Source organism: Talpa europaea (assembly GCF_964194135.1).
Source record: "Talpa europaea genome assembly, chromosome: 2".
NCBI lineage: Eukaryota > Metazoa > Chordata > Mammalia > Eulipotyphla > Talpidae > Talpa > Talpa europaea.
The window spans coordinates 109,235,688-109,255,246 of NC_140068.1; the positions used below are offsets into that span (position 1 = coordinate 109,235,688).

The 19,559-nt window shown below is 52.9% G+C and overlaps 2 protein-coding genes and 1 pseudogene across 3 annotated transcripts in view; 1 reads left to right on the forward strand and 2 right to left on the reverse strand.

Annotated features, from left to right (window-relative positions):
- LOC311188230 (class I histocompatibility antigen, Gogo-OKO alpha chain-like) overlaps positions 1-19,559 on the reverse strand; it is a gene marked incomplete at both ends in the record, with an annotated part of 867,329 nt that overhangs the window by 70,862 nt on the left and 776,908 nt on the right. The window lies entirely within an intron of this gene.
- Positions 2,015-8,746, reverse strand: LOC311167639 (HLA class I histocompatibility antigen, B alpha chain-like; the record flags this gene model as incomplete). Its single annotated transcript, XM_084228710.1, has 5 exons — positions 2,015-2,046; positions 6,269-6,310; positions 7,160-7,435; positions 7,925-8,197; positions 8,503-8,746. The coding sequence occupies 5 exons, from the start codon at positions 8,744-8,746 to the stop codon at positions 2,015-2,017; spliced, it is 867 nt and encodes a 288-aa protein (XP_084084836.1).
- LOC311167640 (large ribosomal subunit protein eL33-like) lies at positions 12,641-13,948 on the forward strand (annotated as a pseudogene). Its single transcript has 2 exons — positions 12,641-12,698; positions 13,637-13,948. The product of its transcript is annotated as a large ribosomal subunit protein eL33-like (transcript).

Here is a 19,559-nt window from a genome sequence, read left to right on the forward strand (position 1 = left end):
CTGCCCCCACTCTCTGGGGTATGCCGGTGGCTGCCTCACACTCTGGGGGTATGCCAGTGGCTACACCACACTCTCTCTGGGGGTATGCCCGGGCTGCTCCCCCTCTCTGGGGGTATGCTGGTGGCTGCCCCACTCTCTGGGGGATGCCCGTGACTGCCCCCACTCTCTCTGAGGGCACGCCCATGGCTGCCCCCCACTCTTTCTGGGGGTACACCCGTTGGCTGCCCCCACTCTTTCTGGGGGTACAACCGTGGCTGCCCCCACACTCTCTGGCGGTACACCCGTAGCTGCCCCCACTCTCTCTGGGGATATGCCTGCCTCCACTCTCTGGGGGCATGCCATGGCTGCCCCCACTCTCTGGGGGATGCCCCTGGCTGCCCCCATTCTCTCTGAGGGCACTCCCGTGGCTGCCCCCCACCGTCTGGGGGAACGCCCGTGGCTGCCACCACTCTGGGGGTATGCCTGTGGCTGACCCCCCACTCTCGGGGGTATGCCCGTGGCTGCCCCCCCACTGTCACTGGGAGTACACCCGTGGCTGCCCCCACTCTCTGAGGGGACACCCATTGCTGCCCCCACTCTCTCTGGGGGTAAGTGGATGGCTGCCCCCCCAGTCTCACTGGGGGTACGCTCGTAGCTGCCCCCACACTCTCTGGGGGTATGCCTGTGGCTGCCCCCACTCCCTCTGGGGGTACACCTGTGGCTGCCCCCCCACTGTCCATGATGTGGTCTGCTCCCTCCATTCCCGTGACTCTCCTCTGCATTCTACTTTGGTCTTATTAACAGACTACATAGGATGCTTTGTTGGTTAAAAGACAAAAGGTCTGACCTGTTGCCTTTCTTGTCCTCATGGTCTGTGTACATAAGGTATTTTTTTGTCTTAAAGGGACTGGTTCCCTGCCTGTTTGTTTGGACAAAAACAAACTTGAAAACATCTTTAAAAGTGTTGTGGTCTTCACTTCTAGGTCTTCTGTAATGGTTAAAATTAGATACTTAGTCTATGTAAGGATTTTAACTTCTATCTCATTGGAAACTTACTTGAGATTTATCAAAAAATGTATTGGAGGGCCTCCCTGATGGTGCAGGCGGTTGAGCACAGCACCGTGAAGCTGCCCACAGCTTCTGCAGTGCAGGTTTGATCCCGGTCGGCTAGCGAGGGTCCCACATGGCGCTGCAGACCTCTCCTGTCTCGCCCGCTGCTCCCCTCAGCAGTGTATTTCGTCAGTCTGTCTGTTCTGTTCCCCGCTGTCTCTGGTGAATCCTCTCACCCTCCTGCACATCTGACCTGTACCCCGGTTCTTGTATAAATAAATAAACCTTTTTTTAAAAAAAAAAATCAATAAATCTTTAAAAAAAAAAGTGTATTGGAAAAAGTACTCCTAAAATTGGTATACATGGCTAAAATTTTAAATACAAGTCCAGAGATCTCTTGTTTTACCTCCGAGGGGTTAATTATAAACTGACACCTATATAAATTCTGAAAACAAATTTTGAGATTGCGATCTAAAATTTTTGGTAAACAAAAACTAGTTCAAAATCTAATCATTCAAAGCATGCATTCCTTAGTTATAATGTTGTGTATTAATACTTTATGTTTAAATGTGTTTACTAAAGAAAGCTCATGGTATTTAACAAAAAGTAATTAACCTACTTTACCTTACTTTTTTTTTTTTTAAAGATTTATTTATTTATTTATACAAGCACTAGGTACAGTCAGAAGCGCAAGAGGGTGAGAGAATTCACCAGAGCCAGAACGGGGAGCAGAACAGACAGAATGACGAAGTACACTGCTGAGGTGTGCAGTGGGCACGGCAGGAGAGGTCTGCGTGCTGACCCTTGCCCAGCGGGCAGGGATCAAACCGGAGCAGCAGAGGGTGCAAGCAGCTTTGCAACCCAGCACTCAACCGCTGCGCCACTGGGGAGGCCCTAACCTGGTTTACTTTTCAATGTCTGTACTTAGTCTCTTAATCAAGTTCTTTTCCAGGAATACGAATAGGCTTATCTCTTTAAAAGGGCTTCACATCTCCCAGGCCAAGGAGGTGCCCACGTCTAGGTGACAGGAGTCAAGAGATTTGGGAAAGAGAAATAAAAACGATATGTCATCACAAAATTAATAGCAGGAAAATATCATAAACCTCAAAGAAACAAGTTCTGACCAGGAGCAACAGGAACACTCATTCATTGCCGGCAAGACACAAAGTGGCACTGTCACTAGGGAAGGGGTTTGAAAGTTTCTTTTAAAGCCAAACACAGGCTCACCATACAGTCCAGTGAGCACTGCCCCAGCTATTTACCCTACTAATCTGAAAACTTATATTTGCACAAAAACCATACATGCATCTAAATGTTTATAGCAGAAAAACATAAACATCTAAATGTTTATAGCTCATTATGTGTGAGCTGCCCAGTGAAAAAACTCAAATTCAGGACATTATTCCTGAGTGGTACTCAATCAAAAAATGGGAAGTCTGAGAAACTGCTTGAGCTAGAGGCGCCTAAAGGAGACATGGCTGGAACTTACTGAGACCCTGGATGAGATCCCGGCACATAAAAAGTAACAGTAATGAACTGCAAATAGGGCATGGAGTTTGGTAAATGTGAGTCAGTCTTGTCATTAGCTTCAGAGACGCAGTATAGCTATGTAAGATGTTAACATGTGGGTAAAGAGTGTGGGATATAAAGGAAAGCTATAATACCTTTGCAAATTCTCTGCAAATACAATTTTTAATGTAACTTTAAAAAATAGCCCTCAATAAAGTAATAGGTTGTAGATGGGAAAAAAGGTCTACTTTACAGTTTTCCCAGGTATTGGGAAAAGCTGGAAACGAGAGAGGGATTCTGGGGAGAGAGGGATTCTGGGGAGAAAAGCTGGAAACCTCACACACAGGGCAGGCTCCGCGGTCTCCTCTCCTCTGAGCCCTGCTTCTCTGACTCCTCACAGAGCATCTCACCCCAGGACGCAGCCCTCGAGGACCCCCAACTCTGCCCACCTCAGCCCCCGCCCCGTCCTGGCGGCTCCACCAGAATCCGGAACAGCGCGGCAGCGCCCCCGTGTGGCCACAGGGCTGAGCACAGGAGCCCAGAGCTGCCCTTTCTGCTGCTCAGCCAGGCCCTCCCCAGGCTCCCTGGGCGCCCAGCTGCAGGACAGGGATCTGTGAATAGGGACACCAGGTCTAGTGACAAGTGGCAGGTACTCAAATTACTTCTCTAGTGAGTCCTATGGACTCAGGAAAGAACCCAGATTCCAAGTCATAAGAACTGGTCCTTATAGGAAGAATGTAGAGGATAGGGGGGAGAAAAAGTAATCATGATAAAATTTAAAAAAAAAAAAAATCAACAGGCAACCACAGGCAGGAGACATTCTGCAGGGGGTGGGGGGAGGGGAGTAAGATCAAAACAAGGGTGTGAAGAGCACAAGGGACCACGGTGACAGTTCACGGGTGAATGGGTGGTGGGAATTTCACGGGGACTATAACCGAGATGAAAATGCATACATTGTACAAAAATGAAAAATGATGTAAAAAAAATAAAAACTGGTTCTCAGAACTGTGCGGATAACCCAAATAAAGAGGGTCCATCAGCCCCTTAAAATGGAACCTTGGACTCTAGAGTCCCTGTTACTTTTTTTTTATATATATATATTTTTTAAAGATTTATTTTTATTTTTATTTATTTATACAAGCACTGGGTACAGTCAGAAGCGCGGGAGGGTGAGAGAATTCACCAGAGCCAGAGCGGGGAACAGAGCAGGCAGAAGGACTGAAGCACACTGCTGAGGGGAGCAGCGGGCGGCAGGAGAGGTCTGCACGCCATGTGCGACCCTCCTCTGGTGGCCGGGAAGCAGCTGGGGATCGAACCAGCGCTGCAGAGCCTGCTGGCAGCTTCGCAACCCAGCGCTCAACCGCTGCGCCACGGGGGAAGCTCGTCCCTGTTACTTCTTCCTGCTTCTGTTTCCAAGGATGAAGTGCCCCCTCCTTGGAATCAACGCTAAATTATCCCCTAAAACGAGGACGAGGGTCTCATAACAGAATCTCAGGATCTACTCTAGACCTTCTGAGTCTTCATGAGTGTCCAGGTGACTCCTGTGCTGGCTAAAGTGGGGTTCCCTGGTCCCTGTGCCTTTTGCATGTGGTGTTGGACTGTGCAATTTACTCTCCTGAACACCGGAGGGCCCGGGGTCCAGTCCCGCTTTCTCTTCTGCAAAAAAGAAAATGAAAAAGAATTACTCCCTGGGTGACCTCATTCATGGTCAAGAGTTTAGGTATCGTTTACACTATATCATCTCCCAGAGCTATTCTCAGCTCAGACGATCCGCCTGTGCTACAGGCTTGTCTGTCCAGCTGCCACCATCTCTGACTTTCTGGTAGATCTCAGTTTCCACTCTCCTAAATTGAATACCTAGGATGCCATTCCTCAAATGTATTACTTCTAGAACCTTCCTCCTATCCCTGCAGGCCCTCCATATCTCTACTCCACAGTCTGGAACACTGAGTGTCAATCTTGACCCTCTTTCTCACAGTCCAGATGTTCCATTAGGAAATGCTGTCAAATCCATCTCTAAATATACCCACAGCCAATCACATCGTATGATTTTCCTGCTCACAGTCCAACAAGGCCTGGAATCTGCACAGGTTTCCTACATTTTTCTTCCCACCTCTCACTCTTCAAGAACTCGATTCTTCACGAAGGTCAGACTGTGCCTTCTAAAGAGAACTCTCACAAGTCGATATCTGTCCAGAATGGACATGTAACCCCACAACTTACACAGAGAAAAGTCAAAACCCTTTCAACATGCTTGAGGCCTGCCCGGTGTCATTTCTATTTCCCTCTGCTCCAGCCAGCTGGCCTCCTTGCTCATCTCAGTCACTCAGACACATTCCCGCCTCAGGCATCTGCACTGGAGGTTGTCCTGCCTGAACACAGCTTTCCTGGACATCCTTGTTGGCAAGCTGTCCCTCATATTTTTTCTCAGCAATCCCCTGAGGCCCACACTGACCACACTAGGAAGAGACCCATCCTCCCTGTCCTCACACACTGACTCTCCGTCACTTCTCACAACCTTTATCCACTTCTAACCAGACACATGCCCTATTTACTATCACACAGTCACCTGTCTCCCCTTCCCACTAGGTCACATGCCCTCAGGCCAGCAAGCTGGGGATGTTTTTAGTTCATTAAGGTTTCCTAGATGAAAAACAGCCTGCCACATAGCTGGTGCAACAATTATCAGTGGAATGAACCATCAGTGTAGAGCACTTTCCTATTCTAGAAACAGTATCTTTAGTAATGTGGCCTCAGACCACTTGCTAAGCACAACCTCTACTCACAGTGACAATAATGCTGCCTTTGCTTCTCTCAAAAGCATTACTCTCCCCTTCCCCTCCCTTCTGTCTACATACATCACAGACCACAAGCATCATTCTTCAGAAAGGATAATCCTGGTTTTATGGGTCTGACTTTGCAATCGTGAGTGTCAACTTTGACTCTTATTTAAAAACCCATGAATTTGGAACCCAGACAGCACTGGGATAGCTACATTTAAGGGCAGGGTTGGGAGGCAGCTGAGAAAACAGATATCCAACAGGAACTTTTCTAAGAGGAGAAATTATATGATCCTTCTCCCTACTAATACAAGAAGTTGATCCGCTTAAAAAAAAAAAAAGGCTGGGGAATAAAGGAAAAAAATAATCCAGGAAATAGCCCTAAAAGGAAGCCAAAAGCTAGATTTTGGTAAGCACTTTGCCTTTCATTTAGTTCCTTTCTCAAATTTTAGGAAACTTTTATTAATCCATCCACTACAATTCATAGGATTAGAAAAATAATTTCACATCTGCATTGTTATTTTCAACAGGGAAGTAGACACTATTCTTCAGGAAAACACAAAGTCCAGGCAGGGATGGAGTCAGCCCCGCCTCCCTGGAGCAGGAAAGTCATTAGGGAGAGACACAGGTCAGTGTGGGGAGGGCCTGGTGAGCAGGGCTGGGCCAGTCTCCCCACCTCCTCACATTATGCCAGTGAGATCACAGATACAAGCAATGCCCTTTTTAGGGAATCTTGAAGTCATGACGTATGCATAAGAAACATTCAGTATTCATCTCAGTTCCCAGCACATTTGAAAGAAAACATCATGAACAAACTCAGGGAATCACATAAGCGTGGACATTCTCAATAGTCCACTGCAACATCAGAAAGTCCCACTCCCAGCTTCCCCAGAACCTGGTCCCATCCTCTCTGCCCCAGCCCCTCTCACCACAGGCCTCCAGGGTCTCACCTTTAACAGCTGTGAGAGGCACATCAGAGCCCTGGGCGCTGCCTGGGGGAGAAAAAAACAGAAGCTGGTGAAAGCCATGAGAAATGAGACCACAGGAGGGACTGATGAGGGTGACTCCCCCCATGGGCTCCATCTACAATGTCCCCACGGCCTCAGGGACCAAACCTCTGATCCACACTTACCTGCAGCCTGAGTGTAGCTTCCTCCTTGTCCTGTGGGAAAAAAAAAAACATTATATGAGACCATGGAGAAGTGAGGCCATGAAATTCTAAAGGAATATCCTAGTCCCGGACCACAGGGAAGTTTCCAGAACTGTGACTGAAAATTCAGGGCAGAACCAGGAAATATGAAGAAAGGAGATGAGGGGGGACTGGACCAATTGCTTCCTGGGGTCTGTCCTCAGCAGGGACCTTCCCCTCTGCCATTTGCTGGGAGTCTGGGCCCATCATCAGAATTATCAAGGTGAACAATCTATAATTCACTTTCGTAAGTGCTTTATAAAAGAGGGTTAAGAGATCAGCTCCAATTTGGGCAACACAAGTGTGTGGATGGTACTTCACATTACCCAGGTAGGGCAAGTTCTCCCTGGGACTTGAAAGACCCCTGTGGACAAGATTCCCCACTCCCTTCCCTACCTGAGTGCTTTTTCCTCCACATCACAGCTGCAGTGAGCACAGCTCCAAGGAGAGCCAGGCCAACAATGAGGCCCGCAGTTGGGATGGAGGACTGAGGAAGGGGCACTGGAAGGGAAAGGAAGGTCAGACCCTGAGCCCCAGACCTCCATCCTGACCCTCTGAAGGTCTCCAGAAGGGCTCCTGATGCCCCTGGGCAGATTCCCAAATGCCCCTGGGTGCCCTGATGCCCCTGGGTGCCCACAACTCCCGTCCTTACCCCATCTGAGGACTCGGGGCTCCAGCAGACCATCATGCTGCACATAGCACGCGTATCTCTGCTTCTCTCCAGAACGAACCTTCACAGCCGCCCACTTCTGGAAGGTTCCATCCCCCCCAGGCCTCGTCTCAACCCACTCCATGGCCTGGGTCAGGTCCTCCCCATCTCGCTGCCAGGTCAGGGTGATGTCCGCAGGGTAGAAGCCCAAGGCCCAGCACCTCAGGGTGACCTCATGGTCAGAGGTGGGGTGGTGGGTCACCTGTGTCTTTGGGGGATCTGAGAAGGGTCAGAAATGCAGGAACTTTATACATGTTTTGGGTCACTGAAGTAGCACTCATAAGAATGGACAGGGACGCAGGATGAGGGGAGGGAACACAAACCCAGATCCAGTCTGGACACAGGTATCAGGAATAATTCCTATTATTTGCAAATTTCTAAAATTAGAATGAGACAGTCCAGGGCAGGAGACCAGGTCTCTGAGAGGGAGACAAGGGATTTCTGGTCCTGACCTAGCATGAGGCCAGTGACTCAGAAAGCTGGATTCAGGCCCCAAAAACATGGGGCAGAGAACAAGGCCTGAGAAAGTTCCCAGGGCTCCCCAAGATGCTGCCAGAGGCAAAGGGGACGAGGGATGATTTATTTCAGGGATGGCTTCTCCCTCCATCCAGAGACTGGATCCCTTCTGTGTCTAGAGAGGAAAGTGGGGCCTCTGGGCAAGTCCATCTTCAGGACCCAATTTGAACACTACCCCGTAGGTCCTCATACCCACGCGCTGCAGCGTCTCCTTCCCCTTCTCCAGGTATCTGAGCAGGGACTCCACGCACGAGTCCTCCAGGTAGTCCCTCTGGCGCTCCGTGTATCCCGCCGCCTCCCACTTGCGCCGGGAGATCTGAGCGGCCGTGTCCGCCGCGGTCCAGGAGCGCAGGTCCCCGTTCAGGGCCAGGTACTCCGCGCCGTCGTAGGCGAACTGACTGTACCCGCGGAGTTTCCCGTCAGGTCCCAAGTTGCAGCCAGACAGCCACTGGAAGGTGTGACACCCTGTCCCCGCCCCCTCGCGTCAGCCCCGCCCTGCGACCAGCCCCGCCCACTTAGCCCCGCCCCGAGGCCACCCCTCCCCCACCATCCCCGCCCCAGACCAGCCCCCCCTGGGAGAGCCCCACTGGCAGGTCAAGGCCACAGCCATCGCCCCCCCCCCCCAGCAGGAAAGATAATCATAGGGTGGTCCCCAAGCGGCTTCCTCGCTGGCGGGCCCTGTGGGGGCCTTGGGGAGACGCTGAGACCCGGGGACTCGGGGCCCCTTCGGGGACCAGAGAACTGGACCCGGCCCGGCCCGCGGAGCTCACCCGCCGCGCTCTGGTTGTAGTAGCCGCGCAGGGTGTCCAGACCCTCGCCGAGAGCCCGCGCGGTGGCCTTGTAGGTCCTGGTGTTCCTGTCCCGGTACTCGGGGCCCAACTGCGCCACCCAGGGCGCCCGCGGCTCCTCCCTCGGCCCTGCGGCGCTGCTGCCGCTATCGAACCGCACGAACTGCGTGTCGTCCACGTAGCCCACCGAGATGACGCGGGGCTCCCCGGGGCCAGGCTGGGACATCGCGGTGTAGAAATACCTCAGGGAGTGGGAGCCTGGGGGCGGGAGGGGACACTCGGGCTGACTCTTCTCCCCCCACACTGGTACCAGAGACTTAGGTGAGGGGACAGGACCCGGGAGGGGTCCAGTGAGTCATGAAAGAGGTGGCGAGAGAAAAGATCCAGGAAGGTCATAAGGTTGGAAGAGAAGGGGGTGCATTGGGTGGGGAGGGCAGGATGTGGAGGGGCAAGGGCCTGGAGCCCCAGTCGAGGGGGAAAGCACCCAGGCGTCCCCTGGCTCTTTCCCCCCAGAGGCAGGTTTTCTCCCATTTCACACTCACCCTCCAAGGCCTCCGGCAGGACGAGGATACAGGAGAGCAACAGGAGGAGGCTTCTGGGCCCTATTACAGGAAAATTTTGTAAATGAGAACCACGTGATGTTTTGTTGGTCTAGAAATGTGCAGCAAATGGGAAGAAACTTTCAGCCTGTGAGAAGGAAAAGTGAGACTCCCCGAGAAGATGGGCTTCCCCCAACACTGACTCTCCATGTCCCAGATACCCTGAGAGAGCCCGCCTGGTGACCCAGGGCTTTGCCCTGAACACTGTCCTCCAGCCAGGACAGCTCTTTGTCAGGGGTCTCCCTGAGTCCTGGCCCAGGGGCTCTCTGAGGGAAGGCCCCACAGGCTGTGTCAGCCCCTTTTTCCTCCACCGCCCCTTCCAGAATAAGCCACTGACCTGAACTGGAAGCCTTGTCTTTCCCCCACCCCCTTCATGTCCCTGCCCTGGACTCTCCTAAAATATCACAGGGGGATAAAGTCAGTGGGGGTAGAGGCGTTAGGCCCTTACAGAGGAGGGAAGGAAAGGTGGAGCAACCATCACTGGACTATCTTAGAGCATTTTTTACCTTTTGTTGAAAATGGCCCTCCTTTACCTTTTGTTGAAAATGATTTTCAACATCAACAATGCAGTGTCCAGTTTTCACACTTTGGGTCCACCCACCCCAGCCCCCAATCAAGTTTCCCAGGACTTTATTTGGGCAGAGCCAAGATGGAGAGTGCTTTGCATCTAAAGGAAGGTGATTAGGGGCCTCCCCAGTGGTGCAGAGGCTGAGGGCTGGGTTGCGAAGGCCTCTGCAGGGTCTGGTTTGATCCCCGGCCCCACATGGCGCGCAGACCTCTTCTGCTGCCCAGCGCTCCCCTCAGCAGTGTATTTCTTTGTCAGTCTGCCTGTTCTGTCCCCCACTCTGGCTCTGGTGAATTCTCTCACCCTCCTGTGCTTCTGACTGTATCCAGTGCTTGTATAAATAAATAAATAAATAAATATTAAAAAGATTATTTCTAATTTTTTTCCTTTTATTTATTTATTTATTTATTTTATTTGTTTGTTTGTTTTGTTTATACATGCACTGGGGTACAGTCAGAAGCGCGGGAGGGTGAGAGAATTCACCAGAGCCAGAGCGGGGAGCAGAGCAGGCAGAAGGACCAAAGTACACTGCTGTGGGGAGCAGCGGGCGGCAGGAGGGGTCTGCGCGCCATGCGGGACCCTCCTCCGGTGGCTGGGGAGCAGCCGGGGATCGAACTGGCGCCGCAGAGGCCGCGGGCAGTTTCGCAACCCAGCGCTCAACCGCTGCGCCACCGGGGAGGCCCTTTCTAATTTTCTTTCAAGCTCTGTTAATAACAATGTTTGCTTTCAATATGGAACACGCCACAGATCTGAGTGCCGTCCTGAACAAGGACCCTGCTAATCTCTGAATTGTCCCACCCCAGCATCTGAACTGCAGGAGCACATATGAGCTTCCTCAATACTCTGCAAGAAAGCTGGGTACAGAGCAGCTAGATCAATGGCTCCAGACTTCCCTCAGTGAGGCAGGTATGAGCTATCTGAGCATCAAAGTTGCCCCAGGCTGTGCATCCTGCCCTCCTGAAAGCCTGGAGGCTGCAGACAGGGCTGTGTATGGCATGACAGGAGGAAGGGTTCACAGTACAGGACACCAAGGAGAGGGGTAAGGGAGGGGCAGAACTGGGGAGGGAGAGCACAAGGGACAGGGCCATGGACCAAGGGGACTTCACCTGAGAGGGAAAATCAAATTCTGTCCAAAAATGAACAACCATGTAAGAAAATAAATCTCAAGGAAGGAAGGAAGGAAGGAAGGAAGGAAGGAAGGAGAGAAGTGAAAAGGGAGAGAAGTGGAAGAGGGATGGAGAGGGTCAGAGGCCAAGAGAGGGGTCACCGGGTCCCTAAGAGGACTGGGGTGTCTTACAGAGAGCAGGGAGGGGACATGAGGGTCCAGGGCAGGGGTCAGAGCAGCTTGCTGTGAGGTGGGGAGAGGATAAGAGCCAGGCTGGGCTGTGGTTCCTCAAGGACAGGTTGGGGAGGTGGATGAACATACCCGGGACTGGAGAAAGGTAGGTGCAGGGACTGGGAGTCATTCCCTGGGCCTAGGGAGAGTTTACATTGGGGAGGGGGGAGCAGAACTTCAATGTCCCAGCAGGTAGCCAGGGTACAGGAGGGGAGAGCTGCAGTGTGGGTGATGCAGGTGGCTATGCAGGTGTGGGTGATGCTGGGGGGTGGGGAAGAAAGGCTGCCACAGGGTGGCACATCTGTGGTGTGAGAAGCGAGAGTCCACGGGGGTCAAGGAAGCCAAGGGGGTGAAGGCCAAAGAGGAGCCGCATCAAGAGCAGCTCTCAGGTCTGGGAAGGACAAGAGGCTGGAAGAGAAATAGGCAGCTGGGAGACTGGTGCTGAGGGCAGGACTGGGGAGCAGAGATGGGCCTGGGTTGGAGTGGGGAGACAACTGGGTTAGGGTGCTAACCAGAGGTGGGTCTGTAGTGAGGACAGGAGGGGTGAAAAAGGGCCCGGTGAGGACCCAGGAGCAGGAGCTGCACTGGCTGGAGGTGAAAGGAGAGTCCAGATACAAGGCAGGTCTGTGCAGGGGGGTGGTGCCTGCAGTTCAGGCAAAGATGTGGCGCTCCCAGGCTCTCCTGGATGAAGGGGTGGGGGGACTAGCATGGAGGGAGATACCTGAGGCAAAACCACCCTCAGAAAGCAGGGCTTAGTAAAATGTGGGGGGGAGGGGAGGTAGGATCCATCAGGTGAAGGCTCCTGGCAGGCAATGGTGCAGGAGGAAGAAAATAAGTGAGGAAGAGGACGACACCCTAGAACACACAAAGAGGGACAGCAGGGAAGGGGGCAGCAGGGATGGGGGGCAGTAGGAGGAGAATCAGCAAAAAGGGGGTACAGCATGGAAGGGGGCATCAAGTATGAGGGATAGCTATAAAGAGGGGGCAGCTGAGAAGGAGGGGATACAGAAAGGGAAGGTGGCAGGAAGGTGAGAATGTCAGGGAGGGGAGCAGCAGGGAGGGGGCAGCAGGTGAGACCAGAAGGGGTGGGGAAGAGGGATGGAGTAGGAGGGGTCCACATGCAGGACCAGAAAAGAACTGAGAGACTGTTAAGGCAGCCTGGGAGGGCGGGGCATGGCCCGGATGCAGGCCACAACTTTACTGCTTAAATAAAGTCAATGCATCAAAATATATACACCAATGTATCAGGAGGGTGCAACCAGCCAAGTCCCCCCGACCTTCCTCCTCAAGAACACCCCAAAGGCCACTCCCTCCTGAGAGGGTCCCCAAGACACCCAGGGGACCCCTCCGGGACCCCAGAAAGGCCCAGGCTCCTGCCCCCAGGACCACTGACCCCCACTCACCAGCGCCCAGGGCTACGGCGGGGACAAGGGCAGCCAGAAGCAGAACTGGCCACGGCCCCATCCTGAATTGGCCTCCGGAGGCGCCGGCGACCTGAAGCGCGCCTAGCCGGGGCAAGCAAAGAGCTGCTTGAAAAGCGCGGGCAGTCGCGCCGCCGCGGCCAATCAGCGCGCCTCCGGAAGGCGGTTGAAGAAACTCGCCCGTTGGCGGAAGCGGAATATGAGGCGGCTCGGGGCCAGCGCGGAGGGGACTTCGGTCCCCCACGACCAGCCCTCGGGCCCCCTCTCAATTGTGTTCCCAGCATTTCCTGCCCCTCCCGCCCCTGCTGCTGCTCCCTTAGGAGAGAAAAAATAGGGGGAGGGAAGCAACTACGTGGACCCAGGGTCCGGAGGTCTGTGCAGGGGAGAAAAAATGGACAAAGCTGCATGAGCCTAAATTTAGGATCCCAAAGTCCCAGGAAGCGGCTCTGAGCAGCTGGCAGCGGCCCAACCCCAGCAGCCCCCGGATCACTGCCCCTGCTCCCTCCACAGAGCAAGGCCTCCCCCAGCTCCTGAGGAGACTCCAAGGAGCCTCTCCTGCTCCCTCCTCTGTTATAGGGCAGCCCCGAGTATGGAATTAGCTTTAGGACATCCTTTCCCCCTAACACCTCCTTTTCTTTTCTCCCCGCACACCCTCCTGGCCTGCACCAGGGTCACAGGCAAAGTCACCAGAGACTAGAAGTGCGGGAACAATGCAGATCTCTGCCTCCTGGGCCTCTGGGAAGCGACTTCCAAAGCTGAATCCCTCAGGCTCCAAACTCCCTAAGCCGCCAAAGCCCCACAGCCATTATGATCTCCTCCTCCTCTCCCTTCCCCCTTCCAACTCCCTGGGCAGTGCCCTCCTACAGGTGGGTGTCAGAAGCCCTGGTCTAGTCCATGATCTGACCCTCCCTGCTCTTTCCTTAGTAACCGTCTTTCATCACAGGGGTGTTGATACAGTTAACAAGTTTGTCTTTCGCCCATTTCTCCCAATTCCCCCTTATCTTGCATTAACAAGGTTAATAGCTTGTCTTTCCCCATTTGTTGTAGCTTCCCCCTCCCCTTAATGAAAACAGGCTGACAATCACCTGCCACAGTGCTGACCCCTTCCCCTTCCCTTGGGAAGATGAATGAGCTCTTTCCACCGTCTTGGTCCCGGTGGAGGCCTACTGGGTCAGGACTTCTCTAAAATTGGCAGGAAGGCTATGGTCCAAGGCCATTTTTGCTGGCTACAAGCGGGGTCTCCAGAACCAGAGGGAGCATGCAGCAATTCTTAAAATTGAAGGTGTTTATGCTCGAGATGAAACAGAATTCTATCTAGGCAAGAGATGTGCTTGGGTGTACAAAGCAAAGAACAACACAGTGACTCCTGGTGGCAAATCGAATAAAACTCGAGTAATCTGGGGAAAGTAACATGTGCCCATGGAAACAGTGGCATGGCTTGGGCAAAATTCCAGCTAAGGCCAGAGGACACAGAATCCCTCTGATGCTGAACCCCTCAAGGATTTAAATATACTGAAAGGCCAATAAAGGTGAATTTGTTCTTGTAAAACAAAAACAAAAAAATAAGATGAGCTGAAGCCCATCTGTCTCTGTGCAGACCCCTCCCCTTCCCTGTCTCCTGCTGACCCTTTCCCCCTCCCCTTAATGAAAACCAGCTGGTACCCATCCATCTCCGTGTTGAGCTGTGCCCACTTGTCTCCGGGCGGACCCCTTTCCCCTCCCCTTCGCAGACCCCTGCCCATCTCCCACTGTGTAAATACCCCCACTCTGCCAGAGAGCAGGACAGTGGGCTTTTGGACAGGAATCTGCCGCCCTCCTCATTTGTCAACGAATAAAACCGCTTTCCTTTTCCTCAAACTCAGTTTCCTTTTATTGGCTGAGGGAAACTAAGGCCAGCTTTCGGTAACAATCCTACTGAAACAGGGTGGTCCCCAGAAAAGGGGGAGGTTCCCTGCCCCACGCGAGGGAGGGTGAAGCTGAGCAGGGAGAGAAGCTACAGAAGAGACTGAGGAAGGAAGCAGGATGGAGCCAGGAGACACTTGAAGAAACTGCGCTTGTCTTTTGGTCGTGGACACAAGTGGGTGAGACAGATGGGGTGAGACACATGGGGAGGTGACAATGGCAGTTTTTATCTTGATGTTGATTTTGCTCTTTTCCTTCCGGGCTTGTCTGGTTGTTTCTGACCCTTTTCTGTGGGTCCCCACTGGAAGATGCTTTAGACTTGGGGCAGGCTTTGGGGCCTTGTTCTGGGCCAATCCCATATGGATGGACTTTTACCCACGAGGGGAAGGGTAACTTTGGGTGCTTCATTTAGAAACTAGACTCTTTGCCTTACCTGTATTGTTTCCTAGTTTTATTAAAGTTCCTTCCCATTAAAGTCTCATATGTTTTGTGTTGATGCGGCAGATGGCAGAACCCATTTAGAATAGGCAGGTTTGCGGGGTTTGGGCTGCCCCTCTCCTAGTCCTATAACACTACGACCTCACTAATTAGACATGCACCATTCAGGATGAGGAGCTGTCATGTCACCTTTGTCTCCCTGCTGTGCTTTTTATTTTCAGCCTTGAACTCTGCCTGTCTCTACTGGCCTATAAAACCCTGTGTATGGAAAAGACATGGTACACAGTTTTAACAATTTCTTAGCTTTCAGAGTCATTTTATCATTATTACTTGAACCACCATCATTTCCCCGCCCATGAGAGACGGCGTCTCTGGGATTCTTTTCCTTGCCCAAGTCACAATGAAGTAGAAAATGACCAGGGGCTGGAAGGCCAGGCTCTGCCACACAAGACAACCACACACTCTCTCCCAAACCCCCACCCCACGCCTGTTCAGTGGAACTCAGCAAAGCAAATGCTCATCTGGGGTCCGGGAGCTGTACCGTTTCTGCATGATGTTCTGCCAAGCTTTATAAGAACCCACAACCCATGTTACTTGAGGCTCGGTCCTTTCAGAAATAATCTGCTGACCTCTCAGTGTGACTGTTGTCGTGTTTGGAGTCAGTGGGTTTGGAGTGCGAGGTCCTTGGGTTCACTCTGGGAAAGGTGTCACCAGAGCTCCCGATTCAGTGACACGCAGTGAGTTTCTCCACGAGACAGAGACGTGAGTTATATTTAAAGGGCAGGTTTTTAGGGAAAGGGACAGAAGAATAAAGGAAACTTGCTTACACACAAGCGGGCAGGAAGAGCTGCTAAGAGGCCTGTATGGTCGCAGGCAGGCGGCCTTGAGGAGAGCGGCCTCCACTGAGGGAGGTCAGTGAGGAGAAGCCCCTGCGTGGCACAGGTCACAGGTCACGGGCAGGCAGGAAGCTGCTGCCCTGCAGAGGAGAGGTGGTGAAAAGAAGCACCTGCAGTCACAGGTGGGCAGAGGGAGTGCTGCTCCAAGCCAGTGCAGAGACTGCACTGATAGAGCCTTCCATTTTGGGAGGGGCTCACCCCTTGTGAGCCTTCCCTTAGCTGCTGATTTTGGAGAACTATGCAGAATATGAAAGGGACCTGAGATTCTACAGTGGGTTCAATTTCCGTACCTTTACCTTTGGATGCACATTACCTTTACCTTTGGATGCCTGCTTGGATGTTATGCTTTGTAATCTAGGCATCTAAGGATCCCCTAAGGATCTTAGTTTCTGTAACTGTGTTGTCTGTGTGTAAGGATCTCAGTTTCCATAGCTGTGTCAATGGCTATGCTCCTCTCTTCTGCCCCCACCTCCTTGTGTGAGGTTTCTGGTCTCATGGTGCTTCCTTTCCTTTCCAGTTTTTTTTTCCTATTCTTGTCTTCCATCATGACGAATAAATCTCTCTCCCCACCCCCCACCTGAGTGCAGTCCGATTCTCCGGGAAACTGCCATAACTAGGACAGAGGCAGTGGAGAGGGAGAGGGAGCCCAGCCCTGCCAACCTCCAAAGGTGACTCGCGTCCACCCTCCTTCTCAGGACTTCCTAGGGATGGCAGCGCCAGGAAACTCTCATTCTGCTTACACTCAACGCCAAAAAGATTTGTAATAATTTAAAAATGGAACCTCCCTGGTGACCTAGGGTTTAAGTCTCAGCGCTATCAAGGGCCTGAGTTGATCCCCTCCCGCCAGAAAGCTGACCCACATGGCTCAGCAGACCTCTCCTGTCTGGCCCCCTGCTCCCCTCAGCAGTGTATTTCAGCAGATCTACCTATTCTGCTCCCCACTCTGTCTCAGGTCCGTCCTCTAACCTTCAGCACCTCTGACCTACACCATAGCCCTTCTATGCAAAAATAAAATTAAAAAAAAATCTAAAAATGGTAATACTGGAGATGGGCCCATTCTGGAATCTCTGGTCCCTTTCTAGTTTTGCCTAGTTATCCAAAATCAGCAACAAGCAGGCCACTCCAGGGAGGAGTGAGCCCTCCCAAAGAGAAAAGGACTGTATCAGTGCAGTCTCCACACAGGCTGGGGCAGCACTCCCACTGCCCACATGCGACAACGCAGGTGCCTCTTTTCACCCACTCTCTCCCTCCACAGGGCAGCAGCCTCCTGCCTGCCCGAGACCTGTCAAGGACCCCAGTCTGCAACCAGGCAGGCATCTCTCAGCAAAACTGTCCCTTCCGGGGCAGCTCTTCCTGCCCGCTTGTGTCCATGCAAGTGTCCTTTATTCTTCTCTCCCTTTCCCCAATAACCTGCCCTTTAAATATCACTACCGTGTCTATCTCATAGAGAAACTCACCTGGGACACTCGCCCCGGGCCGCTGAAATGGGAGCTCTGGTGACACCTTTCCCAGAGTGAACCCCAGGACCCCGCACTCCAAACCCCCTGACTCCAAAAACGTCATCAGTACCAATAATACTGTCAGGTGTGTGGCCCAGCGTTTCACAGATGATTGCTTTACGAGGGTGTAAAGGCCCGGAATGACCCAGTGCAGGTTTTCTGATCCCATGCAAACCGCGTAAAGGAGGAGTCAGAGTCCTCAGTGTTTTTGCAGGCTTTTATTAGGATTACCAGGTACACGGCAGGCAGGGGTGCTGGGGGGCCCGGGAGGCTGGCAGTCCTCCCAGCCCCCAGCAAATCCGCACTCTCTCTGGGCTCTCTGGCGTTCTCTGCTTCTGTTTCTTTGCTTCTCTCTCAGCTTCTCTTCAGCGTCTGCTGCTGCTGGCGTCCCTGTGACGCCGCCCTTAAAAATCCCAGTCTCAGCCCAGGTGAATCCCATCTACCTATGCCCACACCCTACTCCAGGTGCCCGCCATCAGGCATGCATTCAGGACCGCAAGGATCCATCATCTATCCTGATGGCGGGAGGGCAGAAAAGCCTGACATTTTCTTTACCCTACAGAAGGGAAGCAAATCCTACTCCTTCCGGGAGGGTGGGTGAGGCCTCGAGGGTCTAGGGCTCTGGATTTGGGGCGCTCCCCGAGATCTAGCTGGGGTCCCCTCCTCCGCGAGGCCTCAGAGATTTTCTATCCTACAAACGCTTCCCCTCCGCCCCAACCTGATTCCGAACCCCTTTTTCTCCTCCACTCACCTCTGGGCTCCTGGAGTCACAAGCTTGGGGGCTCTTCTTCCCCGTGTGGACCTCGTCGCAGCCGCCGCGGACTCCGTTTCAGAAAATGGAGCCAACTGCGTGAAGACCGGAAGGCCCCGGGCGGGGCTGTGAGCTGCGGCGCGGCCCAATATAATGGAGAGTCTTAAGCTCGTCCCGCCCCCAATCGTGGCGGAAGGAAACACGTTATTTTTTTACAGAAAAACAAACGGAGGTGCTTGGAGCCGGGCGGGGAGGGGCGAGCGGCCCTCGGGTATCTGGTCCGCAAACCGCGGGGCTGTCCCTTCCGCAGTCGCGACACTGCGCGGCCCGGGCCGGGGTCCGGGGGCCTGGGGGCGCCTCTTTCAGGCAGATCCCGGGGCCCGCACGAGGGAACGGTTCTCGTGCCCACTTGCCCCCGAAAACCCTCCCCGGACCCCCGCCGCCCGGGCCGCCCCTGGAGGGGCTCCGCCGCCCGGAGGGACAGCGATGGGCAGATCCGGGGAAACCCCCGGGGTCTCCCCCTTCGGGGAGGAACGTGACGAGACCCGGGGTGGTCCCCCCCAGACTGGGCCTCCCCGAGCCGGGACGGCGCCTTCCCCGCGGGCAAAGCGGCGGGGCGAGCGCGGGCCCGTGTTCCCGCCTGACCGTCCAGGTGCGCGCACCTGAGCTGCCGCGGGCTCGCCGTGCAGGGGGGAGGGGGGAGGGGGGAGGGGGGAGGGGCGCGCGGGCGGGGAGGGCAGAGGAGGGAGTGTGGAGGAAAGGAGAAAGGGGAGGGAAACTATAAAGAAGTGAATGTTACTTATTCACAAATCTGTGGTTTTTTAATATATATTTAATTCCCATTAACGAAACATTTTATTTAAATTTGTTGAGTTAATGTTTTATCAGATGCAATGTAATGTCTTTCTAACCTCCCCCCCCCCACCGTCTGTCTAGTGTTCTCAACTTATGTACATTTCCAGGCCTCCTGCCTTGATCCTCTCAAAACACAGAAATATACACTGGGCAATCGGTACAGCCAAACATGAGCTCAAGTAAAAGGTAAAGGAATATTTACCGTTAACATGTCCACCTCTTAGGAACAAGTACAACATGGGCTGGGTTTTATTTTTAAAGATTGATTTATTTATGCATAGAAGAGATGGGGTACAGACCAGAGGTGGAGTGGGGGCCGTTGAGAGGATTCACAAGAGACAAAGTGGGGAACAGAACAGGCAGACTGACTGAAATACACTGCTGAGGGGAGTGGCGGGCAAGTCAGAAGAGGTCTGCTGTGCCATGTGGGTTGCTCCCTGGCTGCTGGGAATTGAACTCATGCTGGGGAGGCTGCAGATTGCTTCACAGTGGGGTGCTTAACCCCTTGCTGGGCTGGGATTTATTTTTACATAACCAAAGCACATATTTCAGAGTGGATAGTATTTAAAAACCAACTTTATTAGAGTACATATTACATGAAATGTAAAATGACACAGCTGTAAAATTACACACATCCATGTCATCAGTACCCGGATGAAGATGATCACCCCAAAATGTTCAGTGATAAAACTGCAGACATTACAGGGAATAAGACAAGCGTTACCGTATTGCTTCGAAAAGATGTGCCCGTCTTTTAAGCTTTCCGAAGAGTTAAAG